General features: G+C 45.4%; 1 protein-coding gene across 4 annotated transcripts in view; it reads left to right on the plus strand.

Moving 5' to 3' along the window:
* LOC135816236 (probable ATP-dependent RNA helicase DHX34) overlaps positions 1-23,073 on the plus strand; it is a gene marked incomplete at its 5' end in the record, with an annotated part of 109,924 nt that extends 86,851 nt beyond the window's left edge. The window contains 6 exon segments of one of the 4 annotated variants that reach the window (XM_065329646.1): positions 1,544-1,616; positions 3,918-4,078; positions 11,472-11,657; positions 13,924-14,024; positions 16,904-17,027; positions 21,937-23,073. In XM_065329646.1, coding sequence (XP_065185718.1) covers positions 1,544-1,616; positions 3,918-4,078; positions 11,472-11,629 — 392 coding nt within the window. 4 annotated transcript variants of the gene reach the window in all.
* Between the last annotated feature and the right edge of the window lie 642 nt (positions 23,074-23,715).

The raw sequence follows: 23,715 nt of genomic DNA on the forward strand, positions 1-23,715 counted from the left end.
GTGTTGGTGTGGTGGAGTGCTGTGTTGGTGTGGTGGAGTGCTGTGTTGGTGTGGTGGAGTGCTGTGTTGGTGTAGTGGAGTGCTGTGTTGGTGTAGTGGAGTGCTGTGTTGGTGTAGTGGAATGCTGTGTTGGTGTGGTGGAGTGGTGTGTTGGTGTGGTAGAGTGCTGTGTTGGTGTAGTGGAGTGCTGTGTTGGTGTGGTGGAGTGCTGTGTTGGTGTGGTGGAGTGCTGTGTTGGTGTGGTGGAGTGCTGTGTTGGTGTGGTAGAGTGCTGTGTTGGTGTGGTGGAGTGCTGTGTTGGTGTGGTGGAGTGCTGTGTTGGTGTGGGTGAATGCTGTGTGGGTGTGGTGGAGTGCTGTGTTGGTGTAGTGGAGTGCTGTGTTGGTGTGGTGGAGTGCTGTGTTGGTGTGGTGGAGTGCTATTTTGGTGTGGTGGAGTGCTGTGTTGGTGTGGTGGAGTGCTGTGTTGGTATAGTGGAGTGCTGTGTTGGTGTGGTGAAGTGGTGTGTTGGTGTAATGGAGTGCTGTGTTGGTGTGGTAGAGTGCTGTGTTGGTGTGGTGAAGTGCTGTGTTGGTGTAGTGAAGTGCTGTGTTGGTGTAGTGGAGTGCTGTGTTGGTGTAGTGGAGTGCTGTGTTGGTGTGGTGGAGTGCTGTGTTGGTGTGGTGGAGTGCTGTGTTGGTGTGTTGGAGTGCTGTGTTGGTGTGGTGGAGTGCTGTGTTGGTGTAGTGGAGTGCTGTGTTGGTGTAGTGGAGTGCTGTGTTGGTGTGTTGGAGTGCTGTGCTGGTGTGGTGGAGTGCTGTGTTGGTGTGGTGGAATGCTGTGTTGGTGTGGTGGAATGCTGTGTTGGTGTGGTGGAGTGCTGTGTTGGTGTGGTGGAGTGCTGTGTTGGTGTGGTAGAGTGCTGTGTTGGTGTGGTGGAGTGCTGTGTTGGTGTGGTGGAGTGCTGTGTTGGTGTGGTGAAGTGCTGTGTTGGTGTGGTGGAGTGCTGTGTTGGTGTGATGGAGTGCTGTGTTGGTGTGGTGGAGTGCTGTGTTGGTGTGGTGGAGTGCTGTGTTGGTGTGGTGGAGTGCTGTGTTGGTGTGGTGGAGTGCTGTGTTGGTGTAGTGGAGTGCTGTGTTGGTGTGGTGGAGTGCTGTGTGGGTGTAGTGGAGTGCTGTGTTGGTGTGGTGGAGTGCTGTGCTGTGTTGGTGTAGTGGAGTGCTGTGTTGGTGTGGTGGAGTGCTGTGTTGGTGTGGTGGAGTGCTGTGTTGGTGTGGTGGAGTGCTGTGTTGGTGTGGTGGAGTGCTGTGTTGGTCTAGTGTTACCTGCCACCACCGTACTTCTGCTGAGGCTAATTGGCCTCTTATGATGCTTTTGCAATGATGCAATATCCAAAGTTCTAAACATCTACATGCATAATTGTTAGTGCTGCCGATTCTACGCGGTGTGTGTGCGTGCGTGCGTGCGTGTGTGCGTGTGTGTGTGCGTGCGTGTGCATGTGCATGGGCGTGCATGCGTGCGCGCGTACATGTGTGTGTGGGTGTTTGGCCTCATGATTTCACAGATACTGTTTCAGGTTTACCGAGTCATGCAAGCAAAGGAGGTGTGATTGTCAATGATTATTTGACTTTCAACTGGTATGTATTGGCTATTCAAGATTCTCTGCTCTACGTTACGGGAGCAGGATGCAAAGAATTGCTTGTTCACTCTACTCGTTCCCGTAATGTATGAGGAACCTGTTCTTTGGCTCTACGTTAATGCTAAAATCATGTGGATTGTGTACTGGGAATTTCCCGCTCCAAGTGTGTCAGCTTTCTCCCTAATTTGAATGATACGCTGCAGATCCATATGAGCTTGTATGCATTTTCTCTGCACGTGCCACCACGTAGAGAACCTCATGACCACGTAGAAATCTGGACTTAACATGCGAAGCTGTAGACTCTAACCGAAATACCTGTTCTCTACATGATTTCTTTACGTTTCACGTTGAGCAAAACCTATATTGTTTGCCTTTTTCTTAGAAAAATGGTAAAAGTTTGAAGACAAAAATGACCGTCACCACCAAGTCTTGAATGAGGGATCCTCGTTTATGGCCAGCGATGCTATACCACAAAGCTATGGTGTAGTTGAAGTACATTACACATATGGTCTAAAAATCAAGATTGCATTACCTGTAGTCTTCAGGGTGCTCAGTCGAATGGTCTTGGTTGGAGGAAGCAGAGACACTCCCTTCTTCATATATTCCCAATCGAACCCCGCACACTTCTGCTGAAACTGGGTGACTGCGCCATACTACAGTCCATTCATAAAAAGATGGGCCCTGGCTCTTGCGACCTCCCGTATTTGGCGATTTTTCGTGATTTCATCGTACACAGTGCAGTGCTGCGAACTTTGAAATTTGAAAAAGGGTCCAAAAAGGGTACCTGAACTGGGGTTCGAACCGCACAGGCGGAGTCAAACGGCCTGGATTTTGATGGTTTTTCCCAATTCAGTGCTTTTGGGGCAGAACCTGGTTGAAATCCTATTCTTGCTATGGCTTGCTTTTTGGACAAAAAAACTTCAGAAACATAATTGGAAGAGGATTCCAAAGGGGAAGGCAGAAAACAATTCTAAAATAACTCAAAGTTTGACCCATTTATGCCCAAAAGCTTAGAAGCCCTTCTTTTTCTGAATGGACTGTAGTTAGGGATTTGTGTGGGAAATGTCACTGAAAGCGCCACTTCGTTCTTACAGAAGGGTGGAATGTGAAGCTCCCAGAATCCGTAGTCTTCTGGATACTGAGTCAAATGGTCTGGGCCCGAGGAGGCCGGGATATGGCGCTCGGCCTATATTTCTAATTGAACGCAGTCCCATACGCCGTCCTATACTGAAAATATTACCGATACATACATAACTCATCTGATCATCGTGCCTGTGCAGTGCACCATACAGGTTCAGTCAACTTCGCTTATAACGACACTCGACGGGGCATCAAAAAAAGTGTCCTTATTCGCGAAGTGTCGTTATACCCGAAGTCTCATTATGTATTACAGTTGGATGGAACTTTGCCCTGGGCATAGACATTCTGTCGTTATTCGCGAATTGTCGTTATATCCACAGTCGTTATTAGCGAAGTTGACTGCAATAATCTGCAGTACCTGTAGCTCGAGTGCAGTGACACAGCATCCCATAAGGAATTCATACCCCCCTTCAGTGGATACTGTATGATTTTGAATATTAGACATATTCTTCGTTTCAAATGTATTCGGAAAAGAACATTGATTCGCTTCTCTGAGCCTTTGTTTCAGCCGTACATTCAGCCCTACATTCAGCCGTACATTCAGCCGTACATTCAGCCGTACATTCAGCCGTACATTCAGCCCTACATTCAGCCGTACATTCAGCCGTACATTCAGCCGTACATTCAGCCGTACATTCAGCCGTACATTCAGCCGTACATTCAGCCGTACATTCAGCCCTACATTCAGCCCTACATTCAGCCGTACATTCAGCCGTACATTCAGCCGTACATTCAGCCGTACATTCAGCCGTACATTCAGCCGTACATTCAGCCCTACATTCAGCCGTACATTCAGCCGTACATTCAGCCGTACATTCAGCCCTACATTCAGCCCTACATTCAGCCCTACATTCAGCCCTACATTCAGCCCTACATTCAGCCCTACATTCAGTGTACATTCAGCCGTACATTCAGCCGTACATTCAGCCCTACATTCAGCCCTACATTCAGCCCTACATTCAGCCGTACATTCAGCCGTACATTCAGCCCTACATTCAGCCCTACATTCAGCCGTACATTCAGCCCTACATTCAGCCCTACATTCAGCCCTACATTCAGCCCTACATTCAGCCCTACATTTGACTCAGCACCCTGAAGACTGCTAGTAGTTGAATTGTTGTCTTCTTTTGTTCTTTTGTTGTTCATGCTGTGGTTCCAGTTTGCAGGCAACAACATCTGATGACTATGGTGGCGCTTTGATACGATTTTGGAAATGCCCAAGTTGTGATACAGCTTTGTTGGTCACGCCAGCAGACCGTCTTGCACATGAGGAGATGTGCAATGTGGAGAAAGAATCAGATCCCGCTCATAGCAGCAAAGGTATGTGACATATGGTATTGTTGTTTTCACCATCATTGTCCTACATACAGTTAGCAAGAGAGCATGTCTGAGGGTATGTTGGATTGGTTGGATCCGGATCCAGTCTATTGAGTGGGTCCTTTGGATCCACCAAGGTCCAATCAAACGCTGCCCTTGATCGAATCTGGGATTTTAGTGATTTTGAGGGTTTCCATGAGAGAAAGCAACGATTTCCGCATCATCTCTTTTATTCCCGCCATTCATCCACATATCACGTACAGAGTACTTTTTTTGGCAAAAAAGGATCTGGTGGATCCAGTGAACCCTGCTCCGGGTGAACCCTGCTCCCGGGGTAGTGTTGGTCGGATCCAAAATCCGTTGGATCTGGATGCGAATTCGTTGAAACGAACGTGCACGTATTGAGTGGATCTGATTGATCCGGATCCAGATCCAACCAATCGAACATGCCCTGAGAGTAACCAAGCCGCTTGAAGAACGCTCCAAAGAGTGCGGAAACCAAGGGAAATAAAGGAGGCATGTTACCATTCAAGAACACGTTTCTCATAATGTGTCAACGCTCCTTCCAGTCATGTTTCCCGCATGAAGTGGGGATAAAGTGAACTGAGTTGTAACAAGCATTATGGTTCAACACCTGATTATCAAAGATAGCTCGACCCGTACCCCACTTGCAACACTTGCAACACTTGCAACACTTGCAACAGCATATCCAGCTTTGCACTATCTGCGTGAACAGCTGTCTTGTGTTGGAGGGGTTTAACCAAAGGCAGCTGAATACGTGTTTGTCTTGTGTTGGAGGGGTTTAACCAAAGGCAGCTGAATACGTGTTTGTCTTGTGTTGGAGGGGTTTAACCAAAGGCAGCTGAATACGTGTTTGTCTTGTGTTGGAGGGGTTTAACTAAAGGCAGCTGAATACGTGTTTGTCTTGTGTTGGAGGGGTTTAACTAAAGGCAGCTGAATACGTGTTTGTCTTGTTTTGGAGGGGTTTAACCAAAGGCAGCTGAATACGTGTTTGTCTTGTGTTGGAGGGGTTTAACCAAAGGCAGCTGAATACGTGTTTGTCTTGTGTTGGAGGGGTTTAACCAAAGGCAGCTGAATACGTGTTTGTCTTGTGTTGGAGGGGTTTAGCCCTTTATGTACCAGCCATCTAATGTATGTAAGGGGCTATCGCAGCCAAAGAAGCAACCATGGTATGAAATCTAGACTACTTTTGTATATGCAAGTTGTGTTTTCCTGACTCCATATGTATCACTGCACCCAGGTAAGCATGGATATTGGTACAGCATGCAGTAGTATATGAAGGCCGTAGTTGGAATACCAAAGATACGCGCCAATTGTGCATATTTCTGACCAACCAGGGTATCACAAACAAATAGACTGAGAATTAGTTTGTGCTCGTGTACTGGGAACATAGGGACAAAAAACCTCATAGGCGTTGTCTCAGTGCATGAAGAGTAACAACATACCAGGGAAATGGTCATATTTTCACACATTTGAGGTAAAACAATTGGTTCAAAATTTTGAATTCTTGTCTCAGATTCGAAATCTATATTTTTCTTCATCTACTCACATCCAGCGTCAGGTAAGTGAAAGAGAAGACAAGAAGCAATCGCTGGCTGGTGAATTACGCCTGCCTTGACGATTTTAGGCCATCGCTGCCCTCCCTCTCGCTCCTGTTTTGAGAGCGAATACTGCGATGGGATCAGCGATACAAATTTTCAATTTTGAGTCGCATTCCGCGATGATATCGCCACAGCCGATCTCTCCAATCGTCCACCACGTCTAGAAGACGTCGACATGACCTAGAACAAGCTACATCTTCTCTACAAGCAGAGAAACTGAGCGAGAACACGATCGAAACAGCGACAATTGTTTGCGCTGAAAAGCATACTTTTGAACGCGTTCGTTCTCCATACTTTCAAATGGCAACCTACCCATATCATACATCAAAATTTTCAGTGGGATCTCAGCTGTCAAGCGCAAAAACCCGCGGGTCGATCAGAGCTACGGCGGCGGGGAACGGCGAGCTTGATTGGAGTGCAGCGAACCGTACCATATGGTACGGTTCGAGATGGGGCTGGTACACAAAGGGTTAACCAAAGGCAGCTGAATACGTGTTTGTCTTGTGTTGGAGGGGTTTAACCAAAGGCAGCTGAATACGTGTTTGTCTTGTGTTGGAGGGGTTTAACCAAAGGCAGCTGAATACGTGTTTGTCTTGTGTTGGAGGGGTTTAACCAAAGGCAGCTGAATACGTGTTTGTCTTGTGTTGGAGGGGTTTAACCAAAGGCAGCTGAATACGTGTTTGTCTTGTGTTGGAGGGGTTTAACCAAAGGCAGCTGAATACGTGTTTGTCTTGTTTTGGAGAGGTTTAACCAAAGGCAGCTGAATACGTGTTTGTCTTGTGTTGGAGGGGTTTAACCAAAGGCAGCTGAATACGTGTTTGTCTTGTGTTGGAGGGGTTTAACCAAAGGCAGCTGAATACGTGTTTGTCTTGTGTTGGAGGGGTTTAACCAAAGGCAGCTGAATACGTGTTTGTCTTGTGTTGGAGGGGTTTAACCCTCTCAGTGCCACGGGCGACTTTAGTCGCCCAACATGAGTATGTGTGTACAAATAAATTCGTATCTCCACTTCTACACACAGAAGAGTTACAAACGACCACTCTACGTGTTCAGGAAGACCTTGGCTATCGACTCATCACATCGTTTTGTGTCCGTGAGGATAGATATCGCCAGGGCGAAGCTTGAAGCGCGCGCGCTCGGACAAACAATTGTCGCCCGTAGAAAACATGACGTATGCGCATCGCGGGTTTCTCTATTTCTTTCGCGGCAACCCATGCGTATTGGGTATCAAAACATCGAGATTTTCAGCGGCTTTCAGGCCAACTTTGTCCGAATTCCGTGCGTTGAAAGTTGACTGCACTGCGATCGATCGCGCGCGTGAGAAAGTGCGGATGCTACGAAAATGCAGAAAACGGACTTCGCTCAGGCGCCCTCGCGAGGAAGACTATTTTCGCTGCATATTCTCTTCACAGCTGTCTGCCTGGCCATGATATCTTTCCAGAGAGCCATCGTTTGTAAAGATCCGTGGATATACAGCTGAGCTATGAAAAATTTGAGTTCAGCTCAACTCAGAAAAATTTGAATTTTTCTGACCCCCTTGGCACTGAAAGGGTTAACCAAAGGCAGCTGAATACGTGTTTGTCTTGTGTTGGAGGGGTTTAACCAAAGGCAGCTGAATACGTGTTTGTCTTGTGTTGGAGGGGTTTACCCAAAGGCAGCTGAATACGTGTTTGTCTTGTGTTGGAGGGGTTTAACCAAAGGCAGCTGAATACGTGTTTGTCTTGTGTTGGAGGGGTTTAACCAAAGGCAGCTGAATACGTGTTTGTCTTGTGTTGGAGGGGTTTAACCAAAGGCAGCTGAATACGTGTTTGTCTTGTGTTGGAGGGGTTTAACCAAAGGCAGCTGAATACGTGTTTGTCTTGTGTTGGAGGGGTTTAACCAAAGGCAGCTGAATACGTGTTTGTCTTGTGTTGGAGGGGTTTAACCAAAGGCAGCTGAATACGTGTTTGTCTTGTGTTGGAGGGGTTTAACCAAAGGCAGCTGAATACGTGTTTGTCTTGTGTTGGAGGGGTTTACCCAAAGGCAGCTGAATACGTGTTTGTCTTGTGTTGGAGGGGTTTAACCAAAGGCAGCTGAATACGTGTTTGTCTTGTGTTGGAGGGGTTTAACCAAAGGCAGCTGAATACGTGTTTGTCTTGTGTTGGAGGGGTTTAACCAAAGGCAGCTGAATACGTGTTTGTCTTGTGTTGGAGGGGTTTAACCAAAGGCAGCTGAATACGTGTTTGTCTTGTGTTGGAGGGGTTTAACCAAAGGCAGCTGAATACGTGTTTGTCTTGTGTTTGGAGGGGTTAACCAAAGGCAGCTGAATACGTGTTTGTCTTGTGTTGGAGGGGTTTAACCAAAGGCAGCTGAATACGTGTTTGTCTTGTTTTGGAGGGGTTTAACCAAAGGCAGCTGAATACGTGTTTGTCTTGTGTTGGAGGGGTTTACCCAAAGGCAGCTGAATACGTGTTTGTCTTGTGTTGGAGGGGTTTAACCAAAGGCAGCTGAATACGTGTTTGTCTTGTGTTGGAGGGGTTTAACCAAAGGCAGCTGAATACGTGTTTGTCTTGTGTTGGAGGGGTTTAACCAAAGGCAGCTGAATACGTGTTTGTCTTGTGTTGGAGGGGTTTAACCAAAGGCAGCTGAATACGTGTTTGTCTTGTGTTGGAGGGGTTTAGCCCTTTATGTACCAGCCATCTAATGTATGTAAGGGGCTATCGCAGCCAAAGAAGCAACCATGGTATGAAATCTAGACTACTTTTGTATATGCAAGTTGTGTTTTCCTGACTCCATATGTATCACTGCACCCAGGTAAGCATGGATATTGGTACAGCATGCAGTAGTATATGAAGGCCGTAGTTGGAATACCAAAGATACGCGCCAATTGTGCATATTTCTGACCAACCAGGGTATCACAAACAAATAGACTGAGAATTAGTTTGTGCTCGTGTACTGGGAACATAGGGACAAAAAACCTCATAGGCGTTGTCTCAGTGCATGAAGAGTAACAACATACCAGGGAAATGGTCATATTTTCACACATTTGAGGTAAAACAATTGGTTCAAAATTTTGAATTCTTGTCTCAGATTCGAAATCTATATTTTTCTTCATCTACTCACATCCAGCGTCAGGTAAGTGAAAGAGAAGACAAGAAGCAATCGCTGGCTGGTGAATTACGCCTGCCTTGACGATTTTAGGCCATCGCTGCCCTCCCTCTCGCTCCTGTTTTGAGAGCGAATACTGCGATGGGATCAGCGATACAAATTTTCAATTTTGAGTCGCATTCCGCGATGATATCGCCACAGCCGATCTCTCCAATCGTCCACCACGTCTAGAAGACGTCGACATGACCTAGAACAAGCTACATCTTCTCTACAAGCAGAGAAACTGAGCGAGAACACGATCGAAACAGCGACAATTGTTTGCGCTGAAAAGCATACTTTTGAACGCGTTCGTTCTCCATACTTTCAAATGGCAACCTACCCATATCATACATCAAAATTTTCAGTGGGATCTCAGCTGTCAAGCGCAAAAAACCGCGGGTCGATCAGAGCTACGGCGGCGGGGAACGGCGAGCTTGATTGGAGTGCTGCGAACCGTACCATATGGTACGGTTCGAGATGGGGCTGGTACACAAAGGGTTAACCAAAGGCAGCTGAATACGTGTTTGTCTTGTGTTGGAGGGGTTTAACCAAAGGCAGCTGAATACGTGTTTGTCTTGTTTTGGAGGGGTTTAACCAAAGGCAGCTGAATACGTGTTTGTCTTGTGTTGGAGGGGTTTAACCAAAGGCAGCTGAATACGTGTTTGTCTTGTGTTGGAGGGGTTTAACCAAAGGCAGCTGAATACGTGTTTGTCTTGTGTTGGAGGGGTTTAACCAAAGGCAGCTGAATACGTGTTTGTCTTGTTTTGGAGAGGTTTAACCAAAGGCAGCTGAATACGTGTTTGTCTTGTGTTGGAGGGGTTTAACCAAAGGCAGCTGAATACGTGTTTGTCTTGTGTTGGAGGGGTTTAACCAAAGGCAGCTGAATACGTGTTTGTCTTGTGTTGGAGGGGTTTAACCAAAGGCAGCTGAATACGTGTTTGTCTTGTGTTGGAGGGGTTTAACCAAAGGCAGCTGAATACGTGTTTGTCTTGTGTTGGAGGGGTTTAACCAAAGGCAGCTGAATACGTGTTTGTCTTGTGTTGGAGGGGTTTACCCAAAGGCAGCTGAATACGTGTTTGTCTTGTGTTGGAGGGGTTTAACCAAAGGCAGCTGAATACGTGTTTGTCTTGTGTTGGAGGGGTTTAACCAAAGGCAGCTGAATACGTGTTTGTCTTGTGTTGGAGGGGTTTAACCAAAGGCAGCTGAATACGTGTTTGTCTTGTGTTGGAGGGGTTTAACCAAAGGCAGCTGAATACGTGTTTGTCTTGTGTTGGAGGGGTTTAACCAAAGGCAGCTGAATACGTGTTTGTCTTGTGTTTGGAGGGGTTAACCAAAGGCAGCTGAATACGTGTTTGTCTTGTGTTGGAGGGGTTTAACCAAAGGCAGCTGAATACGTGTTTGTCTTGTGTTGGAGGGGTTTAACCAAAGGCAGCTGAATACGTGTTTGTCTTGTGTTGGAGGGGTTTACCCAAAGGCAGCTGAATACGTGTTTGTCTTGTGTTGGAGGGGTTTAACCAAAGGCAGCTGAATACGTGTTTGTCTTGTGTTGGAGGGGTTTAACCAAAGGCAGCTGAATACGTGTTTGTCTTGTGTTGGAGGGGTTTAACCAAAGGCAGCTGAATACGTGTTTGTCTTGTGTTGGAGGGGTTTAACCAAAGGCAGCTGAATACGTGTTTGTCTTGTTTTGGAGGAGCTATACCAAAAGCAGCTGGATGTGTGCTTCGGTGCTGACATGAGCTGTGCTGGAGAGTATTCTGGCAGTCAATTGTGCAACTCATTGTACATGAGAAATAAAACAGTATGGCTGCCCATTGAGCATGATAGAGTACATAAGACAGTAAACGTGACTACACAAGCACAATTCTGTGAGAGGTGAGGTGGAGTCCAGCCATAGTACTAGTGTTGAATATAAAGGAGAGGTGAGGTAGAGTCCAGCCATCGTACTACTAGTACTAGTGTTGAATATAAAGGAGAGGTGAGGTAGAGTCCAGCCATCGTACTACTAGTAGTAGTGTTGAATATAAAGGAGAGGTGAGGTAGAGTCCAGCCATCGTACTACTAGTACTAGTGTTGAATATAAAGGAGAGGTGAGGTAGAGTCCAGCCATCGTAGTAGTAGTAGTAGTGTTGAATATAAAGGAGAGGTGAGGTAGAGTCCAGCCATCGTAGTAGTAGTAGTAGTGTTGAATATAAAGAAGAGGTGAGGTAGAGTCCAGCCATCGTAGTACTAGTAGTAGTGTTGAATATAAAGGAGAGGTGAGGTAGAGTCCAGCCATCGTAGTACTAGTAGTAGTGTTGAATATAAAGAAGTGTATACGTGTACACATACGCAACTCCTCCAACTAGGGAAAACTAGGGAAAACTAGGGAAAACTAGGGAAAACTAGGGAAAACTAGGGAAAACTAGGGAAAACTAGGGAAAACTCATTTGGCTAGGACACATCCTTTGGCTTCATGAGCCCTGGATTGATACTTGCAATACAGATCTAACGTACTACTGTACGTAGCTGTGCTAGCCTCTCAGAATAGTGGCCTGACGTTTTGCTGATCATGCCATTACTGTTGATATGCATGTGCGTGTGTGTGTGTGCGTGCGTGCGTGCGTGCGTGCGTGTGCGTGTGTGTGTGTGTGTATGCACCGTATTTGTACTAGATGCCAAGGCTCTGGTTGGTGACGCTGCTGAGTCAGCTGAGCTAGTGGATCGGCCATTGACTGGACTTGAACGATCCTACTACTGCCCTGATTGTAACAAGGAGCTGATGCTTACGCCTGCACAGATTCTCCTTCACAAGCAATCACATTCTAAGTGATGTGCAACATTTACATGCAACATTACAGGTAAGTTGTTCTGCTCCTGAAAACCTCAGTACCTGTGTATTATACATCCACCCGTGTACTGTACATCCACCTGTATACTGTACATCAGCAATGCACTGTACATTCACCTGTGTACTGCATGTCCACCAGTGCACTGTACATTCACCTGCAAGAAAGAAACGAACAAAAATGCCAAGTTGCATTTAATCTTGAGTCACTCTGTTCAGTGAATTGAACAATGCACAATAATAAATGAGCCCCGGCCTGCGAAAACCAGCACTTGTGTACTTGATATCAATCATCAAAATGTGACGTCAAAGTTTGGGACGCGCAGTGAGCTGGCTTTGAAGATTCCTTTTCGATCGAGTGGGTGTCTTTGTTGTCAAAGGAGTTTCAAATGTCTTCAAATGAGTCTGGTCAATTGATTTTAGCCCTAGGTGAGAGCTCGTCAAACGGAGGTTGAGTTTAGACACAGCGATGGCGACAGGTGTCGCGACAAGGACTTAGGTCCAGAGTTGTCAGCGTGAGACTCCCTGTACGAAGCGACGCTGAAAGTTAGTTCGCGATCGGAATTATTTCTTTGGTGGCGATCTCGCTGAGTTTGTCCAGCAGTGGTGAGTCTCATATTCATAGCAACGAAGAGCCCTCATAAAATCGACACTGGATACTGGTGGCGACGCTAGTCAGTGCTGGAGTAATAGCGACTGCGAGGAGAAGCTGAATGTCGACCCGCTGAGCGATCCGTATTTCTACATCGACAACAATGATGTTGCAGACACTCATGGAGGGCTTCTCACGGCGCAAAACAGAGCGTAGTATTATCAGTACTCTACCTTGCCAGACGACGCCAAGCTGGCTGCTGCCTGTGCTGAGAAAGGGGATTCCTAAAAGTCAAACTGGCTGAATGCTTTGGGGCAACATCTTCACGTGCTACAAAACGCGAGTATTCGCCCATATCATTGAAATGCAATTATGCTGAAATCATGGTCTGAGTGAAAGTGTGCAAGGGAGTGGATGTCAGTGGTATTGGTCAGTTCATCTATCAGTATGGCAAGCTTTGGGACAACGCTCAAACTGCCAGCACAGAGGTCCCTGAACACAATTTGGAAGGCCAGCCACCAATCATCGTTTTGCACTCTGGTGTTGTAAAGAAGGTAGTGGTGTATACGGAATATCGTCACACTTCTGAACTACTCATGCCTGCAGCATCAAGAGGGCAAGCCTGACTTGCATTCTATTTACTAACATGTACCTGTTCCACATCACAATCAGAAACTGTAGCATCAACTTGCATGGAGTCACTGGGCATGGATGCTGCGCCAACTGTACCGAATCTTGACCTGTGTGACTTCAAACTCTATTTTCCATGCTTTCGCTTATCAGATTGTCACCAAACTTGATAACTTGAATGGTTAATAGTGTAGAATCGATTTCGAGCGAAAAATAATTTTTGAAAAAATTACACATTTTCAGGTTTCTGCTGGCTGGGGCTCAAATTATATAATAATATTCGCGGGATCCGCGTCGGCATCGCTCGAATGTTCAGAAACACACAAACTAGCCTTCGCATCCGCAGGCCACCACTATGCCTATTAACCTTAGTGGCGAATGCAGACCTCACAAGTGAGTCAGGGGAGAGGAGGTTAGTCTCTCAACCAATCGGGCGTGTAACGGCCCATAACCCTGTAAACTGCATCCTTGTTATTCTCACTCCGAGCTGTGAGTACCCAGTTGACCGTGGGTGTCGGCGCAGTTCAGCACGCGTAAAAAGTCTTTTTACACGCTCCCTGCTACCAGCGCGGGTCTTGAACTCGGGACCTCATGATTCGCAGGCAGGCCTGCAAACCAATCGGCCATATGCGTTGGTAACAATGCACAATGCATGTCAAAAGTATTTTGTATTCACTCCACAGCACTCATTGACACTACGAGACACACTGACACTACAGATTAGATTGTACAGAGGAGAACTCAAGTAGCTGATGGTTCTTGCAGTTGGTAGGTGCCAATGTGAGTGTGCTGAAAGCTAAAGCCTGTATATTCACAAGGTTAGGGGTGTCGAGCATCAGAATATGGGGCCGGGGATTATTATAGCGGATGGAGTGAGTAAATACCTTGAAGAAGGAGATAGGAATGGGCCTATTGATGCGGTGTAGAACGTCGGAGTCGTCTCTCTGCACGAATTCTTTCTTTGCAGTCTGATTGACTCATTGCCGTTATGAATGTTGTCTTTCATGTCTCTGCTTTCAACTTTTCTCATTTGCTCATGCCGGCAATCACATGACAGGTGATGCATCACAGGGTATTGCATGCTGTTATTACCTCATTTTCTGTACGTCAAGATTGCATATCGCTGGGCCTTTAGTGGACTGGTTATCTGTTGACCAGGTAAGCCTATTGGTGATAGTTTGTGTGGGCGTGTGGGCGTGTGAGTGTGGGCGTGTGAGTGTGGGCGTGTGAGTATGGCGTGTGAGTATGGCGTGTGAGTGTGTGTGGGGGGGGGGGGGGGGGGCGTGTGTGTGGGTATCTGAGTGTGGGCGGGCGAGTGTGTGGGCATCTGAGTGTGGGCGGGCGAGTGTGCGTGTGTGTGGGCGTGTGCGCGCGCGCGTGTGTGTGTGTGTGGCAAGAGGTTTGATAACGACACACGCAGATAAGGAGAATCAAAACACAGTCGCTGTATGTGACAGCAATACTGTGTTAGTTTGCCTCATCTGTGCATGTCCATGTATAGTAAGGCTCTGCACCCAGGTGCATTGAGCACTCTTTGAGCTGCTCCAACTCACTCTTCTGGAAAACTATGCATGTAGCATATTTATCGCAGAAGTTATAAGTGATACGAACATGATTAGTGCACTCATCTTCATCTACGATTTGTGTTGTGTTATGTTGTGTTGTGTTCATATAAAGGTGAAGTGGCATTGCTGTTGCAAGGACAAAGGACTGTAACAGTCCCTGTTCAGTGTTCACCGCAATGTTGCAAGCTAAATTGTTCTCGGTTTGATCTAGTTCTCGGCTCTGTGTTGATATTCCGAATAGGGATATCAAACACTACAGCAGATTTATCTCTCTATGATTGTTACCTGCCAGTATTGGCATCGTGTTGCATTCTGGCTAGCTGCTTGATAGTAGCAAGTATTTGCGCTACATGCACTATCCTGGCTAGCTGTTTCCTGCATGTAATTACATACAATATCCTAGCTGTGGCTTGATACCAGCAAGTGCTAGTGTGCTGGCGTATTGTGCCAGATGGGATGGAACAAACACCCGTGCACAGTGTCTGTTCCCCTAGTAGTGTTCTTGTTCTGCACACCATGCTCAGCGGCAAGCGCCGCGGTGTTAGCAGTAGAAATTTACATGTAACACTAGTTTAAAAACAAGAAGAAAATGGTCATGTGTTCTGCATACATGGACTCATTTTACTCAGCTGGCTGCTGCCGATCATGATCATTTTTGTTTGCACTTACCTGTACTTATATTCAATGGCATGTCCCATACTTAGAACATAATGCTTTAAAACGTATCTTGTTTCTGACTCAATACTTGACAAGTGTTCTGCAGTTATGGTTGCAGGCCTACCGAGACTGTATTTGAACATGATGGCATACACGTACATGCACAGTGTGTACACACTTACTTTCCACTGCTCACCTGTTAATCCACTTTTGAATATACTTCAAGTAATAATTATAATCACTCGAAGTATGTGAGTATACCATGGTGACTTTGGTGGACATGGCATGACTAAACTTTGAATCTCCAGACAGTATCTGATCAGCTGACTAAACTTTGAATCTCCTGACGGTATCTGATCAGCTGAAGTTATCCATACCCTTCCTTTACTGCATACCCTTCCTTCAGATACTTCAACTACATACTGTAACTGATAATACGCTTTCAAACCTACGCCAAACTATCTACAAACCTACGCCAAACTATCTACAAACCTACGCCAAACTATCTACAAACCTACGCCAAACTATCTACAAACCTACGCCAAACTATCTACAAACCTACGCCAAACTATCTACAAACCTACGCCAAACTATCTAGAGTCTTACGTGAAACCCTTACACCTAGGATTGTTGAGTGATGATCTCCAGTCAGAGTCGCAACAAGTAACTACAAATTATTGTTACATTCTGACCACTATTGTATGTCACACTATTACAGCACAATGCTGCTCAATGAAATCCGATCGCCGCATGAGTCCAGTAAGTAATAGTTTGCGTCCTTAGCAGCCTGGTAATCACAGGTCTACGGCTGCACAGTGCACAGGGCTGCGGCTGCACAGCGCCCGGAGTACAGTGCAACAGACTGACTTGCATGATCAGATTTCATTGACATGAGCTACAGGGTAGACAACGGAGTCACGCCGTTCCTATCTGGGTGTGTCGCTCCACCTGCAGCTGGTCTACCATGCTTTGTGACCATACTCCATACTCTATACTCCATAGCCGGTATGGCATAGCTAGCTGTAGCATGTCAGGCTGTAGGCTGTAGGCTGTACTCTAGGCTGACCGCATCCGGTATCCAAGTATTCATGTGCGTGTTGTGCTTGTGGTCAGCATCAGCGTGTAGTGATGTACAGCTCAAACCAGGGAGTAGTAATGTATTTTACTACTCCCTGGCTCAAACACTACACTCTTTGGTGGCTGTGTGAGCGTGATCGCCTGCTGCTTCCGCTGCCTTCACTAGTGCTGGCAGGTCACTTCGCCCGTGTTCAAGTAACATAGTTAGTTGTTGTAGCAGATGATTGTGACTTCTTTGCCTAGGTGAGTGAGCACGAGGCGCTGTTCGCACTACCGCACTTCAGGCTTCGTTGTATGTGAGATGCAGCATCTGGCCATTTCTGTACAGGCCTTACTGACTTACATGTAGCTCTAGTTCATCTTATCTCTTCGCAGTTCACACCCTCACATCTACAGTACATGAACATGGACATTGCATGCAGTAACGTCGCTGTGGTGCGAATCCCATGAAGTCTTGCGCCTTGCGATCATTTTCAGTGCTGAAATTTGTAGGACAAAACTCGACTGTGTGAATGGTTCGAGTTCATTTCCTCGGCATTTCTCTTTCCAAGCCAACAGTTGCATACATGTTGCGTGCATGGATGTGATTTGTTCGTTCAGGACTACTTGGGTAGTAGTTGCTTTCGAGTTTCGTTCCTCAAGAAACACCATCGGCTACATTCGTAGGCACGTTTTCTACGTTTCCAAATCTAAACTGGTGTAAAGACTTTGACCTCTGTGCTATGCTGCATGTACTAGCATAATAGCAGTCGACTGGAGGAAGCTGTTTGAAGGTATTGGCGGAAGCTGTTTGGAGGTGTTGGACATTCTTTTGCTGACATTGTGGCGACCCGCGAAATGACAGACGGCAGAAAGACTTCAGGTAACGTACAACTTAATTTACCCTGCTTTGAACCATGCTGGATACGGGCAATGTTGTATTGTACAGCGCTAGCGGGCATGGTTATTTCTTTATCATCCCGGTGTTCAATAACCAGGTTCTGCATTCGTATTGTCAAGAGTAAATTACCCCCAAGAGAGTACAGCTCCAATCTAAAGGGTCTGCAATAGCAGAACCTCACATCATGTGACAAATCCATACACATTACTTGCACCTTATGCATGATAGATACAGGGTTGTACGCAAACCCTACTATGATGTAGTGGTCACTTTTCACAGTTTGCCTGCGTAACCTGTTGAAACATGTCACATGATCGTCGCAGAACTGGCTAGAAGTTGTACAGGCAGTTACACACTCTTGGGGTTATGTACTCTTAGTGTACTCTTAGTGTACTCTTAGTACGTACTCTTAGTGTACTCTTAGTGTACTCTTAGTGTACTCTTAGTATTACTGGATTTTGTTCTAATCAACCACAATCATTATTGGTGTGGTGTGGAGCACCATTAATGATGATGTACAGTCAAACCTCGTTAGGACGAACACTGATAAGGCAAACTTTCCTTTAGTACGAACTAGGGCCAATTCGATGGTTGGCCAGGCATCATATCAAATAAAAATAATTCGTTGACGACGAACTCCTGTACGGCGAACTTTCGTGAAGATGAACTAATTTCAAGCTTGATTTGAACAAAATCAGTGTGTAGTACGAACTTTCAGTCCTTGTGGGTACACTGGCTGTAGTTTTTGTCCGATAGTTGAGGCATCGTGTACTGGCAAAACATGTTACCAGGCGGAGGACATGCTGTCATGAATTCATTACACATTGTACTTACCTGTTGCTGGGTTATTGTGAAGAAAAAAATGTTTTACATTTGCCACAGCATGCACCTTCACTGGCTTCACATAAATACAATCAATATGCACTATGAAACTCGGGTATTGAGCCAATAATAAAAGTAGAAAGGAGTTTTGTGCCTAGTTGTTGCACTTTCTGACTGTATATAAGTAGTATCTAGTTACAGTGGTGGAGAGTTACTCTTAACTCGTTTCCATTATGTCCTTTTCCTTTCGAATATGCACTATAATTTTTTTTGGCAGATCAGGATACGAAGAACTCCGGGTAAGACAAACAAATTGTTCGGTCCCTTGAAGTTGGTCCTAACGAGGTTTGACTGTATCTCTATTAGGGAGGCATTGCTTAGTGCATGGTCAGAACTAGGCTTTCCCCAAATCGGCCTGTTTTTTCGCCTATTCGGCTTTTCGCTAAGCTCAAAAATACATCAGATTTGGCTGCAAAATCAGCTGATTGTTCGAAAATCGGCTGCAAAATTGGAATAGGAATGAGTTTGCTCCCACACTGGAGCCCGTGCTATTCCGCCGACTTGACTTGACACTTGACTGACTCACGACTGCCTAACTAACTGACTGACTAAAATTGGAATATATATTAGAAAATCGGCTAAAAGAATTGTTGGCATATTGGCTTAAAAACTGGAGAGGTATTGGAAATACAGCTCTGCTAGATGGAATTGGACACAACTGTACGTTGTAGTGTAGTATTGTACTAGTAACAATCTTCCTAATGGCTAATGCCCTATTAAAATATGAATAAATAATAATAATGTTTGTTGGAGAGGAAGTCAAAGGACACGAGTCACATGACCTCAACACACACGTACTGCAAGTCTGAAGTAGAGAGCTCGAGCAGTCATGCTTGCAGCAACATCATTCGTTCGTAAACGCACTTTGCTACAACATTTGGTAGATTTTCGGCGATTCTCAAAGGAACCCACCAAAATTGGCGACAAGCTTAGCGATTTTTCTACAAGTCTCGTTTTCGACGAATTTTTCGGTCGGGCGATTTGGGGAAAGCCTAGTCAGAACCATTGCATGTTAGACATTGAACATGCTAGGTTGTGGTTATTATGTTCATGTAGCTAAATCTCCAGGAGAATGAACTTTGTATGCTTCATTCTTTTCTGAACGGGCAAACGTGCTTATCATTGGACACCCTTGGCAAAAAACGTTATGTTGTAACGGTATTACAGTATTAAAGGGGAAAACACCGAGATTTGGGTTCGACATTTAGCAAGATGCATGTTAATTTTGGTACACTGTTGCCATGAGTATAGCTTTTATTTCATGCGGTACAACCATTCATGGCACCATATACGCGATACAAGGTGAAATAAGTACGCACTACGCAATATTTGGCCTAAAAACGTACCGTTTGTCACAACGATAAATCAGCCCAAATAGGGTTAGGGTTAGGGTTAGAAATTATTAAGAATGCTAGGCCAACCAGAATGCCGGCTTCGCCACCTGGTGCCTTGTGTCAATATTGCAGACGCTCCGACCGACACCATTCATGACACCATATACGCGATACAAGGTGAAATGAGTACGCACAACGCAATATTTGGCCTAACATTGTCAAAAACGAAAAATCAGCCCCCATAAAGCGGGACTCACTGAAGCTTTTTTGCGATGCGACAGCCGCGAAACCGGGAAATCCCCCCAATCGCAGCCATCTCGCACCCCACGCAACTGCCGCAACTGGGCCATCGCAGAAGTTGAGCTTGGCTCAACTTTTGCGATGGAACAAGCGACTTGGCGTACGATTTTGACCTTTTCCACAGCAAAGTTTCAAGAGTTGCCTATAAATTTGTACAAGTTGTACCAAACCGCGCGAATACCATGGTGACGGACCCACCTGCATTGAACTTCGTGCCAAATCAGCAAGGCGTTGTCGCATCGCCGACTTCTTCTGTGAATGATATCTCGCGAGTTCGCATCGCACGCGTCCGTCGCAGATCACGTCGCATCGCGTGTCGCATCGCAAAAAAGCTTCTGTGAACCCCGCTTAACGTGTTTACGCTGCAGCTTCAACACTCTTTGGGTGATCAAGGTATGAGTACCATTACCGTTGTTTGCTAAGGGTGTCTATCAACCAGGATTCGCACTAAACTTGAACCATTCTCAATCTTCAAGTAGATTGTGGGGAAAGTCGATCCAATCTCCAAATATCAAAGAGATTATAGGGACAGTGCTTGTCACTTACTGGTGGATGATAAGTTTGGAAGTGGTTTGGCACAATTTCTCAAAACAAGAAACAGAAGTTGGTTATGGTCGGGAAGGAAGTGCAAGCTCGGCATACAAAACGTGGATTATGGAGGAAGTCATTTGGCAGATTATCCAAAGTCAGAAAGATATTTACGGAGGGAATTATGAGATTAATCAAACGAATAAAGTAGAGAATAATTGATCCATCAAATTTCGGAATCGAGAGGCAAGCCCTCGGCCTTCAACAGCCTTTGACGGCTTCAAATGGAAACCTTTTCTATCAACAGAAACTACAACTACAACTTTCCCATTTTCTTGCATTTTCACTTTCCCTTGAATCAATATTTGTACGCAAACCCTGCTTTGGGTGCAACTCCCTGATGTTTGTCAATTAGAGGGTTCTTGCTCAAAATACAGATTCGTTCTTTCTGATCGAGATCAAGTTCTTACGATGAATCAAGGCAGCAACCAACCCAATGTTTATTTTCTTGTGAAGCTCTAACCTCAGGCCGTCGTAGTGAAACAGAAGATTCCAGATTCAAGCCCTGCTTGGACATGGATTATTGTCAACCATGCTGAGACCCACAGTTATCCATAAGTTCTTGGTCTGGCGTGTGGGTAACATGGGTGCAGCTTACAGACTACCGATAACATGTGGCGGAAACGAAACGTTTCCAAGGCGATTTGGTGACGTCACATTACAGGAACTTTGCCAGCGGAAACCTTTTCCTGTCGTGGCTGTGCATTGAAAGCAGCCGTCCCAGCAGTAAAAAGAGTAGAGCCTGTCGCTTTAAACGGTCAGCATGTGCATGTTTCAAGTAATTTTTGCACGAAACGTCAAAGTTTTCCTTTCTTTGTCTTCATGGACTCTGTGTCCATTTTGTAATGCCGAAGTCCTAGTTCAACTATAACAGGGATGAAGAGATCATGCATCTATTTGTTGAAGTGTTTACCAGTTCCCCTGGGATAAATCTGGCCACTGCTGAGAAACAAACCCTGATTGCTCAAAAACTCAATGTTGAATTAAAGAATAGAATTGGTTGTTCATGCTGGTGACCTGCTGACTTGTGCATGTGGTGCCGATATGATCACGATAATCAATCAATGAATGATGACAACAAAATCGATGGAAACTTTGTTTGAACTTTGCGCAGTGCAGCGAAAGATTTACGGAATGAAGATTCAACCTGCCCCGCCATATTGCAGTTGATATGGCAAAAGCTGCTTAGGCTTGCGTACGGTAAATTCTCTTCTCGGGTCCACACCGTGAATATCGCTCCCTGTTTATCACCAAGCACGGTTTGATGGATGTTAGTGTAGTCTGAATGGGTCCTAAGGGGATTCTAGTCTCTGACCACTTTATGGTGGGTCTGATCTCAGTAATCTACTCACCTAACATCGCTTCAGAGTTCAGACCCATCTAGGACAACTCAAATACCGCCGTATAGCACATAGAGAGTTGTTCGCCAATGATGATTTGAAAATCCTTTTAGTGTATTCACACTGGGAAGCAGATATGAACCTGAAGTAAACACCATGAACTCGGATCGTCTTAAGATACATTGGATAAGGTTGGGATTGAGGTCAGGGTTAGCACTAGGGTTAGGGCTTGGGTTGGGGTTAGGGCTAGGGCTAGGGCCAGGGTTAGGGCTAGGGCTAGGGTTAGGGTTCGGGTTAGGGTTAGGGTTAGGTAGATGTCTGATTTTTGTTTTTAGGAAATAGTGCGAGGCTCCAGTACATTGTACATTGCCTGTCTGGTTGAAGTTCTTACTCGGACCTGGAACTATTTCTGTACTTTCCTGTCTGTCTGTCATTGCTACTTTCCAGCATCAGACTCACCATGCTGATGTGGCACATTGGCTGATTGGAGGAATTTCACTTTGTCATTTACAAGTGGCTGTTGTATCCGAGGTTAGTTCTTCTCTGTTGTCACTCGTGAAGCACGGCGCTGTGAGTTGATAGACCTACAATATTCGCCAATACCTTCTGCAGCAGCTGCTGATGCTGTTACTGAATGCTACTGAACTGTGGACGTTTGCTGCTGATTAGACTTGCCTTGAGCTCATAGATATGAGCAATGATGCATGTACATGTAATACTATTTCTTCCTTTTCACATCGAATAGCAATCTGGAGATTGAACATGAAAATGGGTCCACCGTTAAAGTCCTCAAATAGGTACGCACCCAAGACTTGTACGTTTGTCACCTTATTGTCAGTGTCCACAGCAGTTGAATTTAGACCAATAACACTGCACTAAATGCAAGCGCGTACACTCTTCAGGATGAACACCTTGTCTATACATCCACAATATAAAGTGACTGATACGCTATGCTCAACTTCAGTCTAAAAGTTACTTCAAGCCCCAAAGTGCACACAGTGCCTGATGATTGGTATGGGTGTGACCATATACAGTGGTGCGTACTTATTTACGGACTTTCACAGTGTTAGTTTTCAGGATAAGAACTGAACCAACTGATTACCCTACTAAGTTCTGCAATTCACAAACTTCTTTCATTGAATTTGATCTTCAATTGTTAGTAATTCCTGTTGTCATTTTGACCAACACACATTTCTGAGGCAGTTTACTGTCCTATAGGAATGTTGCGCATGCCGATCTCATTTTCTTCCTCACCTCTCGTAACTCAATTCCTATCACACTTATGTCACACCACGACTCCAAAATGTGCTTTCAGTCGGACCAGTCCACTTCTACATGACTACCATTGCAAAGACCCTTTCTTTCAGATATTGCTAGTGCAGGCCATCCAGACAGCTCGATATGCTGGAAGTTGTTTTGTGGAGTCGGCCAAGAGCTCATTGTGGAGTCGCAGAGTGACTGATATTGGTTTTATGAAATGACCAAGTGTGTCACTTATTCTTCTTTTTTTAAATTACATTTCTTGCTTCCCTAAACGTACATGTATCTGTTCAAATTACCACTGATAGTGTCCTTCTTTCTTCATTCAGTTTCCTTCTTTGCCCGTAAAAAGCGGCAACCGTGCCCGTAAAAGCGGCAACCGGGCCCGTAAAAGCGGCAACCGGGCCCGTAAAAGCGGCAAACGTGCCCGTAAAAGCGGCAAACGTGCCCGTAAAAGCGGCAAACGTGCCCGTAAAAGCGGCAAACGTGCCCGTAAAAGCGGCAAACGTGCCCGTTAAGGTGGCGACACTGGTCCCAGATGTGTCAGCTATGCCTGAATAGTGGCATTTATGCCGCTAAGAGTGACGATGTTGAAATATGTTCGTTAACAACGCATAACATATAAACAAAAACCACTTCCCTGCATCAGTTTTATGTTCCTTGAACTGTATTTTCCTTCTCAACTAGTTAAAACCCTCAACTTGACTTCTATAATATGACCTTACTCAGTTCATATGTACGAGATAGCAGGATTACCTTCAAAAGACTTACATGCTTGTATGTGACTGCAACGTTGACTTACAAAACGTTATTTTCCCAAGATGATTGAATATTAATCCAATCACTTTTCGACGTCAAACCCAAATCAACTTGAGGTGAAATCTGCACTGTTCATACCTTAAAATAGAAAAATGCTCTTCAGAAAAAGAGATACAAATATCAGGAACATACTCTGATGCAGGGAAA

Source organism: Sycon ciliatum, chromosome 4, assembly GCF_964019385.1.
Source record: "Sycon ciliatum chromosome 4, ocSycCili1.1, whole genome shotgun sequence".
Lineage (NCBI taxonomy): Eukaryota > Metazoa > Porifera > Calcarea > Leucosolenida > Sycettidae > Sycon > Sycon ciliatum.